Source organism: Sinocyclocheilus grahami, unplaced genomic scaffold (genome assembly GCF_001515645.1).
Source record: "Sinocyclocheilus grahami isolate Dianchi unplaced genomic scaffold, SAMN03320097.WGS_v1.1 scaffold599.1, whole genome shotgun sequence".
Classification (NCBI taxonomy): Eukaryota; Metazoa; Chordata; class Actinopteri; order Cypriniformes; family Cyprinidae; genus Sinocyclocheilus; species Sinocyclocheilus grahami.
Window position 1 is genome coordinate 590,545 of NW_015505778.1, and position 12,030 is coordinate 602,574.

Below are 12,030 nucleotides of genomic sequence, written 5' to 3' on the forward strand. Positions count from 1 at the left end.
CTTCTATTTCTGAAAATATCACAGTTAGGAGATTTATAACGAGTGGTTCCCTGCATTATTACAGCAAAGCGCGTGATTACAGTACTAAGCCGCTGCAATGGAGCAGCTCTCATGCTATTAAATTAAAGATGATGTACCATAGAGCAAAACAATGAACAGTGAAAGTAACAAACTTGTCAAATACATTTTAATGAGCATAATTAAGTGTGAAAATAACCGAAGGATATACAGTGAAACCAAAAATGATTCAGAGACCAGATATATTTTTTTATATTTTTTTACTAGTGGGTGCAGGACACTATAGTTAATTTATGTAAGTGAGGATAGCAAAATAAAGTAAACTGTGACATATTATACATACATACAGTGGACTACCAGTAAAACTGATACAAATTTGAGTCCAAAAATTATTCAGACCGGGCATGAAGCTGAATGACAGCATGCCCAGGAGACTACAGGCTGTCATTGAGGCTAAGGGCTGCCCGACTAAGTACTGATAGTTGTGTAAATACTGTCATACTAACAGCTGTCTGAATCATTTTTGGTTTATTGTAATCCATTACATACCTTTCTATCAAAGTTATCTAACATTATCAAGATGAATTTGTTCTGACACAGTGTAACTCTGAGTTCTTGTCATATTTTATTACCATTTTCTAAACTATAGCAAATAAACTGTGATAATGTGAGAAATGTTGAAGGTGTCTGAATAAATTTTGGTTTGACTGTATTTGATAAATGAAGTTAACCAACTAACATTATACATACCCTTTTGGTTTCTGTACCCAATATTTAAAAAATGTATAAATGCAATAAAAATATCGGTATCGGCAAGTACCAAAAATAAAAGTATCGGTATCGGGCGAGTACTGGAAAAAGTGGTATCGGTGCATCCCAAATAATAATAATAATATTATTATTAATAATAATAATAATAAAACCTGACAAAATTAGACCAAAAAAAAATAAAAAGTATTTTTATATTTGACATTTCTGTACCCCTCGCTTCTGAAATGATGGCTCCGCCCCTGTGTCAGTCACTGAATGTCATGGGAGAAACAGTCAGTCACACGTAAGAGTAGAGCTGTACAATTCTGGATAAATTGAGAATCATACTTTTTTTGTTTCAAATAGAGATCATGATTCTCCCATGATTCTGAACAGACAACTAAACAAAATTCAATTCAATTCAAGTTTATTTGTATAGCGCTTTTCACGATACAAATCGTTGCAAACTTTACATCAAATTACGTTTCTACACTATTTAGTATGCTGTATAGCATGTCATTTACTAGAGGTTCTGACAAAATGTTAATTGCTGCAGTCTATTTATTTATTTTATTTGAATTATTTATTGCAAAATCTGCACCTCTTCTGTTGCTTATATTAATTTCATAATAATCCTTACTCCATGAAGTCAAGCAGCAGATGTTAAGTGACCGTGTGCAAATACTACTGGCCCATTTTGGGGTGAACTAAATATGCAAGATTAGTTTTACATGTCACTGTTTATAACACAGGGCGTTCATCCTTTTCTGGGCCACTTAAAAAAAATTGGGGCAAAAAATAAGACTATACCCACTTCTCACTTCAAAAGTGCCCCTATTATGTCATTTTTAAGGTTCCTAATATTGTTTTATGAATCTCCTACAATAGGTTTACAAGCATGCATGGTCAAAATATGCTTTCGTTTTCTCAAAATTTGCATTTAATATCACCTCATTTTCCAACGATTCGTTCGAAGCAGTTCTAAGATTCAGGTCTCTCTAAACCCCTCCTTTCTGTGACCCTACTCTGCTCTGATTGGTCAGATGGCCCAGTCTGTTGTGATTGGTCTACTGTGATACACCCATTGCCATAGTTCTGTATTTTGAACGCTCGATAGAAAATATCTTTTTTTTTTATCTATCATACTTACGCCTGTTTCACTCCGCAAGCTTGAGCTTCACGTCAGTGTAACTACATCGTCACTGTATTCACACTGGAAGCGTTTGTACAGCGTCACAGCAGCCAAAACCATCGCTTCAGTGCTGTTCACGCGACACTTCTGCTCCCAGTGTGAATGCACTCATTTATTAACATGCACGCCGAAAACAATATGTGCCGCTCACGCTTGCGGTGTGAAACCTGCCTTACAGGTTGTGATTCAGTGGAAGCAGCTGATCCAAATAAAGTGGGTACTGAGCCATCTTTCAAGAGCAAGTGTTTTGTGAATCCCTCGTTGAACTCCCTGAGATTAGAGAAGCAGCCGTCAGTAAAATGACGGGAACACAAAAAAAGATTGGAGTTGTACTGCTGTGGTACAGTAGAAAAAGAAAATTCTGATTCTTTGCAGCCTCATCTTTCGGGAGTGAAAATAAAACAAATTTACTTTCACAGCATCTTCTCGACATGAACAGGCTACAGTGTTTAAGGGCGGGTCAAGTTGTTCGCGGCCGAACAGCATAGGCGGGCTTTATGCAAATGTGTTACGTGTAGATGTCACAGAAGTGGGATACAAATTACTAATGACTCGTTTAGGCTGTTCAGAATCGATTCTTTCTTATTCCAAATGGCACAATAGGGGCATTTTAATCAGTTGAGCCGATTCGCAATTCAGTCTGAATGATTCATTAGTGAATCAGTCTGAATTCAAATGTGTTTTAACAATGTACCATGCTTATCCAGTAATCATATCTTGACAAAATCTTAATTGGTTCAGTTAAGCAGTTCAGCCGATTCACAATTCGGTCTGAATGATTCGCTAGCGAATCAGTCTGAATTTGAATGTTTTTTTTTAAATCCACTGTTTATATGCTAGTAATTGTAAACTGTCAGAAAATTGGTTTAATGAATCAGTCTGAATTAGCCATTCTAGTAATTGTAAACTGACAAAATGTGATTTGGTTCAGATGGGTTTTTACAGCCCACTATATTTATTCAGTAATTGTAAACTAACAAAATCTCAACTGGTTCAATGAATCAGTAGAGCTGATTCACTATTCGGTCAAAATGATTTATTACCAAATTAGTCTGAATTCTGAATTCGTTTTAACACTCAGTCTCATTGAAGTTCACTGGTCAGGAAGTGCAAAATGTGAATTGGTTCAATGGATCAGTTGATCTAATTCACAATTTGATTTGAATGATTCCTTAGCGAATCAGTCTGAAATTGAATGTTTTTAATAATCCACTATGCCAGTAATTGCAAACTGACATAATTTGATTCAGTGAATCAGTTGAACCAGTTCTCACACTCGCTCTCATGGAAGTTAGTTGGTTAGGAAGTGCAACGCTGGTGTGTGTTTGTGTGTGTGAGTGTCTGAATTTCAGTTCTCCACAGTCACCGTCCTCTTCATTTTATTGAAATGGTGGTTATTTCCTTCCTGTGCTGCAAGCCCAGTCTCGCTAATCACGTTAATTCTTGTTGTTTGTTTTCCACTACGCCTTCCAGCCTGTGTACTGTATAAAACGCTGTTTTATTAGCTTTAGCGCTTTTTTCTTTGATGTGTCTCAATGAATCTGTTAATAAAGTTGGTTTTTCATAGAGTTTGAATGCAAACACATCCTCCCTTTCACTTCTGGCCTTCATCACAACACTCAGACTGTTTTGGCCTCCAGCAGTACACTGGAGCAGATCCTCTGAGACTAACAAACACCAGACGCGGCTGTTTATCCACTGCCACAAATATACTGTAGAGTATCACAGGACCATAGAGATGTAGATATAGGAGCAATAGATATGGAGAGAAATCTGCAAACACACAGTATTTTCAAATAATGTTGAAATCAGAGAAATGTAAAGTTACAGTTTATTAGGCATGTATTGGAGTAGATCCTCATGTCTAAATTGTGGTATTGTGTTATAGCGGACAGTGCCGACCGTGAGTCCAGTCTGGATCTGATCAAACTGGACATCTCGCGCACATTTCCTCCGCTCTTCATCTTCCAGAAGGTACTGTTCACACTCTTCCTCTCACTGTTATGGTATCATTATAACTGTATATATTATTAATGCTGGTCTCTCTTGTGTTAGGGTGGGCCATACCATGATCTCCTGCATAGCCTTCTGGGCGCATACACCTGCTACAGACCTGACGTGGGATATGTGAGTGATCACCAGATGAATATTATTATTTCTCATCTGCATATAAAATCATCTCTTTAGCTCAATTGTATGTGTTAGCAATGTCAAAAATATTCAAACTACCATAAAATGGACAGGATAGCTGTATTTAATAGGGGTGTTCCGATTGATCGGCTACCGATCACTATCGGCCGATAATCACGTTGGGATGATTGATCGGTGGTCTCTAAAAGTCTGATCTAAAAAAAAAAAACGATCTCAAGCTGATGACGCTGCCGTGAGAGGTTTGGCATGACATGCAGCGGCACCGTCTCATTCTCTGTCCGGCGCAGGTGAAATAATTATAATTCTGAAGGTGAGGTACTCATAAATTTCACAAACAGCGTGAATGAATCACCGCGCGGGCGCTCTCTCGCTCAAAATACGCAAATGGCTTCAAATCATCACACATCGCGTCTGTCTATAAACGAGCTGCACGCTGCACAGTTGACACAGGAATTGTCACTTGCACAATCGAGGCAGTGTCACGTCGTCACTAAAGTTTATAAATTGCATTTCTTTTTAATTCTTGCCCGTGCTCTACTTATCGGCCGATAATCACATTGGGATGATTGATTGGCGGTCTCTAAAAGGCCGATCTAAAAAAAAACGATCTCAAGCTGATGACGCTGCCGTGAGAGGTTTGGCTTGACATGCAGCGGCACCGTCTCATTCTCTGTCCAGCACAGGTGAAATAATTATAATTCTGAAGGTGAGGTACTCATAAATTTCACAAACAGCGTGAATGAATCACCGCGCGGGCGCTCTCTCGCTCAAAATACGCAAATGGCTTCAAATCATCACACATCGCGTCTGTCTATAAACGAGCTGCACGCTGCACAGTTGACACAGGAATTGTCACTTGCACAATCGAGGCAGTGTCACGTCGTCACTAAAGTTTATAAATTGCATTTCTTTTTAATTCTTGCCCGTGTTTAACCATTCAGTGCTCGCACGCTCTCCTGGAGACCGTACGCTCATGCACAGTTGCAGCGCGCACACATAACGCCAGGTTTACGTGGTGCGTATTTTTTCCGCGCTCATGTTAACGGATTAATAAAGCGTGCTCACTGCACATGGTTGCGGTCTGGCAGTGCGTTCAGGAGCGGTGCATCTGCATCAGTGTAGAGATCGTTTCCGCACCGAGTCTATGTTTGCTGCGCTGCAAGCGATGAATTAAAGTAACAGCGCTGGCAGTGCGTTCAGGAGCGGTGCGTCTGTAGCAGTGTAGAGATCGTTTCCGCACCGAGTCTATGTTTGCTGCGCTGCAAGCGATGAATTAAAGTAACAGCGCATTGTTTGCAGTAAATATGAACATGGATTGACACGAAAATGTAGTAATTACACCATAAATGCATATTATTAAAGTCTACTGTGTTTCACAGTCAACACATATGGCTTTTTGGTTAGGTTTAAAGGGAAGGAGCACTTTTAGAAAAAGAAGGCAATAATAGATGGCACTCGTGGAGGTAGGAAAACAGGATTGCTTGTAATAAAGATTTCAATGCAAAAGAAAAGACAGTAGAGCTGACTATTTCTGTCAATGGTAAGTTTATGATAACGTAAGAAAAGCAGTTTAAATGTTTTGCCAATTGCTTGAGCAACTTAATATATAAATCTAGAAGTAAATGCAAAAGTAAAAAGCATTGAATAATGTGTTGCTTATATTTATTGTGCTTAAATATGTCTGTGAAAGATTGTATTACCGTACTGTGTAAAAAAAGAATTGCAATGGTGAAAAAGCATTTTCAGTGACAATGTTTGGATTTGAAATCAAATTAATGGATAAATGTTGTGTTTGTGGTAAACAGCCACGGATCAGTAGCAGACCCTTCTGTGAAAGCTGCTTCCCCTCACAAGAGTCACCCAGAGGGGAATTCCCCCCATTTTCAAAAATGAATAAATGTCTAAAAATCCTGATTGGAGTATCACTATAAATAGTTATAAATGATAAAAAAGAAGGCTTTAAAAAGATCGGTATCGGCAGATACTGCTTTCTGTGATCGGCCTCAAAAAATCCTAATCGGAGCACCCCTAGTATTTAATCATGTGTTCCGTCATTATCTTACAAACATTTGGGGTTGGTAAGATATTTTATTTATTTATTTTTATTTTTTTAAAGAAGTCACTTATGCTCATCAAGGCTGCATTTATTTGATAAAAAAAGTGAAATATTATTACACCCCAAAATAACTGTTTTCTATTGTAATATATTTTAAAATGTAATTTATTCCTGTGATGCAAAGCTGAATTTTCAGGATCATTACGCCAGTCACATGATCCTTCAGAACTCATTCTAATATGCTGATTTGCTGCTTAACATTTTTATCGCTATCAATGTTGAAAACGGTTGTGCTGCATCATATTTTAGTGAAAACCATGTTTTTTTTCAGAATTCTTTGATTTAATAGACAGTTCAGAAGAACAGCATTTATTTGAAACAGAAATCATTTGTAGCATTATAATTGTCTTTACTGTCACTTTTGATCAATTTAATGCATCCTTGCTAAATAAAATTATTAAATTCTTACTGACCCCAAACTTTTGATCGGTAGTGTAAAAAAGCAAAACTGTAAATGTGAGTTAAATAAAGCAGATGTTTTTAACAATATATATTATACAATAAATACAATTATTGTATATGAAGGAAGTTCTTCTAGTATGATCCAGCATGACAGCCGTTAGACAATGATAAGAGCGGCTCTGAAATGTGGCTGCAGGTTCAGGGAATGTCCTTCATAGCTGCTGTGTTGATTCTCAACCTGGAGGAGGCCGACGCTTTCATCGCCTTCGCCAATCTCCTCAACAAACCCTGTCAGATGGCTTTCTTCAGAGTGGACCACGAGCTGGTACACGCAACATTTTATAGATGCTCCGATTATTTACATCATTTTAAAGGAGTGATTCAGTGTCAAACTCTGTCGACAGTGTCTTCTTTTGCTTTACAGACTTTAAACTGAGGGACAAGACATAACTCTGCCCTGCATCATATTTGCTGAATGAAACCCAGTGCTTGTTTCGTACTAATATGATACTTACTGCTTTTAGAACCTTTTTTTTTCTGATTGCAAAAAAAGTGCCTGTTTTTTCCAGCACGCCACCTTTTAATTATATAGCGCTTTATACAATACTGATTGTGTCAAAGCAGCTTTACAGTGTCAAACAGGAAAATAGTTTGTCTATAATGCAAGAGGACAATAACAAAGAGTCATTTTTCAGCTAAGGTCAGTTCACTGATGATTCAGTGATGTCAAACTTTTTCACAAAATATGATGCATTTCATAGAAAACTGCCACAAAGACATGATTCCTGTCGTCCTCTGAGCCGGGTTAGATGATTTTCACATGCATGAATGATTCTGAAGGCATTATTTTATGCCTAATTTTCCATTCTTTTCACTGCTTTGCATATTGTAAGTTAATTTACAAAATTTGAATACTTCTTTTTGTCATTAAAATGCCGTTTGGATTTTTTTATCATGTCATTTTGACATTTGACTGGTTTTGCTATTTTGATAAGCGCATTGAAGCTCATATATATATATATATATATATATATATCATTTATTTATCTGTGTGTGTATGTATGTGTGTGTGTGTATATATATATATACATATATGTATATATATATATATATATATATATATATTAGTGTTGTCAAACGATTAATCGCGATTAATCGCATCCAAAATAAAAGTTTTTGTTTACATAATATATGAGTGTGTACTGTGTATATTTATTATTTATATATAAATACAAACAAATGCATGTATATATTTAAGAAAAATGTTATGTTTATATATTAAACATATTTCTATATAATATAAATATATAAATGTATATACATGTAAATATTTTCAAAATATATAATGAATGTGTGTGTATTTATATATACATAATACATATTTTTTTTAAACAAACTTTTATTTTGGATCCGATTAATCGCGATTAATCGTTTGGCGGTACTAATATATATATAATTCTTATTTTGTGAAAAAACTACATGATGGAAAATTTTTATTGATGTTTTGAATATTGATAAATTGATATTTTTGAAGTCATCATCAAATTAGGTAATATTAGGCCTTTATTGCAAATCAGCTGAATTGCTTTTTAAATGTCAGACATTGTAATAATTTCACTTCAATTATAGTTTAGTTCTCTGTGGATTTATTGATGGGATTGTTACACATGGAGCTTTTCCATGAATTAGAAATCTGTTTTAATGTTGTGTCTCTTTCTTATTAGATGCTGAAGTACTTTGCGGCATTTGAGGTGTTTTTTGAGGAAAACCTCCCCAGACTTTTTAATCACTTCAAGAGTTATAACCTCACGCCTGACCTGTATCTGATAGACTGGTGAGTCCTTGAAGAACCTTCTGATGAAGGAAAACATTTCTTAGTTTTCATTTTAAATCTGATCAGATTAGGCAGAAAACTAAGCTTGATTTCTAAATGCATATGTTTAAGTAAATCTAAATTTTGAAGCTGCTTTCCGTTCTAAATGTGACCCTGCAGCACAAAAGCAGTCTTAAGTCGCTGGGGTATATTCGTAGCAATAGCCAAAAATACATTGTATGGGTCAAAATTATCGATTTTTCTTTTATGTCAAAAATCATTAGGATATTAAGTAAAGATCATGTTCCATGAAGATATTTTGTAAATTTCCTACCGTAAATATATCAAAACTTAATTTCTGATTAGTAATATGCATTGCTAAGAACTTCATTTGGACAACTTTAAAGGTGATTTTCTCAATATTTTGATTTTTTTTTTGCACCCTCAGATTCCAGATTTTCAAGTAGTTGAATCTCAGCCAAATAATGTCCAATCCTAACAAACCATACGTCAATGGAAAGCTTATTTATTCAGCTTTCATATGATGCATACATCTCGATTTAAAAAAATTGACCCTTATGACTAGTTTTGTTGTCCAAATTCTGACCTTGAAGACTAAACAAAACACCTTGGATGCATTACTGTCATTTTCACTTTCTTATGTACATTTTTTGTATTAACAGGATCTTCACCCTCTACACTAAGTCCCTGCCGTTGGATGTGGCGTGTCGGGTGTGGGACGTGTTCTGCAGAGACGGGGAGGAGTTCCTGTTCCGCACGGGGCTTGGGATTCTGCGGCTCTATGAGGACGTGCTCCTGCAGATGGACTTCATCCACATCGCTCAGTTCCTGACCAGACTCCCGGAGGACACGCCGTCTGAACGCCTCTTGAGCTGCATCGCCAACACTCAGATGATCAGCAGCAACAGGAAGTGGGCCCAGGTCAGTTCCTGTCTGAGCTGTTACAGTGATCAGCCTGTGGAGTTTGTTTGTGAGAGAAATGCAGGCAGGAAATTAAATGCAAATATACTTCCTGCTACATTTTGTTCTCTTCAAAGATTCCTTTGCATAACTTCTATTAATAGATACCTAGTAAAATTAATCTGTGTTGTGGAAAGGGCAGCATTTTCATATTTTCGGCAAACTAACACTTTATTACGAGTATAGCTTACTACAGGGAACTTTATTCTTCTACAGTACATTGTGGTTTGCATGGCGTTCCTTAAAGGAATGGTTCACCAAAAAATGAAAATTTGCTGGAAATGTATTCACCCTCAGGCCATCCAAAATATAGATGAGTTTGTTTCTTCATCAGAACAGATTTGAGGATATATAGCATCACATCACTTGCTCACCAATGGATCCTCTGCAGTGAATGGGTGCCGTCAGAATGAGAGTCCAAACAGCTGATAAAAACATCACGATAATTGACAAATAATCCACCCCAGTCTATCAATTGATGTCCTGTGAAGTGAAAAGCTGCGTGTTTTTAGGAAACAAATCCATCATTAAAGCATTTTAACTTTAAACCGTTACTTAAGGTCAAAATATGAGTCCATAAAAAAAGTCCATCCCCTTTTTTTTGCTTCACAAGACATTAATTGATGTACTGGAGTGGTGTGGATTATCGTGATGTTTTTTATCATCTGTTTGGACTCTCTTTCTGACGGCACCCATTCACTGCAGAGGATCCAATGAGGAATTATTCCTTTAACATATGTTAGTTATTTCTTTTGTCTCTTTCTCCTCATCAGGTGTTTAATGCCCTCATAAAGGATAAAGAAATGGAAAAAAGCATCAGTCCTACAGTGAAAACCTCTTGAACTCTCACCAGTTTTATATTTCCAGTTGACTTCAACTCTCGATTAGAAGAGGGGATTGTATAAAACAGGCTCAAAGAAATGGAATGAAAGAAAAAGCTCAACTTGATACCTTTGTAACCATGCCAGTGTTACTGAAGTTACACATATGTGTGAATTAAAAATATAAGCCTTTTATGAGAAAATATTCCACCAGCTTAGTCGTGTACTGTACCAGATACCAGCATCAGGCTTTCTCTTAATCTTCCTCCTTATGGAGAGGACTGGTGCCGGCATACGCACTCATTTTGTATGCTGAAGTTTATTTTGGAAGCATATCCATTCAGAGCCTGTTTAATGCACTTGAGATTTTAATAATGGAATATCCAGGTTCTGTGATTTTTAAATGTGATTCTTTTAAGTGGTTTTGTTTTGTAGGACAAGACCTTAATGAAGTGCAATAGAAATTTTAAAAATAAATCCAATGCAGGAATAATGCATATAGTGTGTTGAGGTGTTTGAAAGCATTTTGTTGCTTCTTGCCGAAGAATTATTGCATTTCTTGCGGTCCTATTGTGCTACTTTAATTTGTTCTTTTAAAACACTAATATATAGCTTCATTTTAATGTTAGTAAGACAGTGATGAATGCATTCAGAGATTTTTGCATTTTGCAAACTGACATTTGCCAGTTAAAGAAAAAGAGTGTGTGGCGTAATACATTTTTGTCTGTTTTATTTTAGTTTGACCAAAAAATATTTGACCAAATGCATTGTTTATCATGCATTTCAACCTAATATCTGTAAATATTGGGTTTCGAAACATTTTTCCAATTGGTAATGTTGCATCTTGAAGAAAAATGTAAATTGTGTCATTAATTCTTGGTTTGTTTTCGACACATTCCTGGTTTTATTGTACAGTTTTCATACTCCAGTGAAGATACATTGTAAATAGGTGAAATGTTTGACACCTCAAAATTCAAATGTGTAAATAAATCTAAAACTACCATGATAGTTGTTGTTGTTTCTTTTATTTTAATTCATCGTGACTTAAAAATATAACTTGTTCATTTTATATATACCTATAGAATTTTTTTTTATTAATAATATTTGTCATTTTTAACAATCTAAAGTATTACACCCTATCAAATAGCAATTTGTAATTCATAGAGATTTAAGGAATTAATTTTTTCAGCTGCTTTAGAAATTTTAATAAATGACTTGGAGCAACTTAAACATAATAATTGTCATTTAGTCTAAGATCAAGTCGTCGTCTTCGTGCATTCGTTCCTCCAGCTCAGCAGGTGGCGCTCAAAGGCAGCGGAACTCATGTAGCATCTCCCCCCGTTTGCTTCCTGCCCATGTGGTGCATGTGTGAAGAGAGGATACACACTGTTTGTTTGTTTGTTTTTGGATTGAACTGATTTACACATTTGAAACGTCATCGATAGTTGAGTCGAATCGCAGATCAATATGGGCCCGGTAAGTTATTTTGTAATTAATACACAAACTAAAGCGGGAGTGAGTTTAATATCAGCAGCTTCTGTACGCCATGTCTCTGGTTTGCTACACTTACATTTAAATGCAGTGTTTGAGAGTCACTTGACAGCCCTCGTTTCTTATGTATTAGTCAAAACTTTGCCGTTTCAATACTAGTCTAACCTTTACTGTATATCATATACTTTATATCATAGTGTAACCCCTACAGTATCATATCAAACTACATTTTTCAACCCTTTATTGTTTCTATATACTAAAGTCAGAATTGCGAGATATATAGTCAGAATTGCGA

At 36.1% G+C, this 12,030-nt stretch overlaps 1 protein-coding gene and 1 pseudogene across 1 annotated transcript in view; both read left to right on the top strand.

The window, feature by feature from the left end:
• LOC107557323 (TBC1 domain family member 12-like) overlaps positions 1–11,133 on the top strand; it is a 28,941-nt gene extending 17,808 nt beyond the window's left edge. Inside the window, exons 8-14 of the mRNA XM_016240708.1 lie at positions 2,139–2,254; positions 3,815–3,934; positions 4,016–4,087; positions 6,826–6,954; positions 8,354–8,463; positions 9,126–9,384; positions 10,197–11,133. Of these exons, the coding sequence (XP_016096194.1) occupies positions 2,139–2,254; positions 3,815–3,934; positions 4,016–4,087; positions 6,826–6,954; positions 8,354–8,463; positions 9,126–9,384; positions 10,197–10,265 (875 nt within the window). The 3' untranslated portion in view covers positions 10,266–11,133. The remainder of the gene's footprint in view (positions 1–2,138; positions 2,255–3,814; positions 3,935–4,015; positions 4,088–6,825; positions 6,955–8,353; positions 8,464–9,125; positions 9,385–10,196) is intronic.
• Positions 11,134–11,595: 462 nt separating this feature from the next.
• The window catches only part of LOC107557324 (nucleolar complex protein 3 homolog), an 8,514-nt pseudogene continuing 8,079 nt past the window's right edge, over positions 11,596–12,030 (top strand).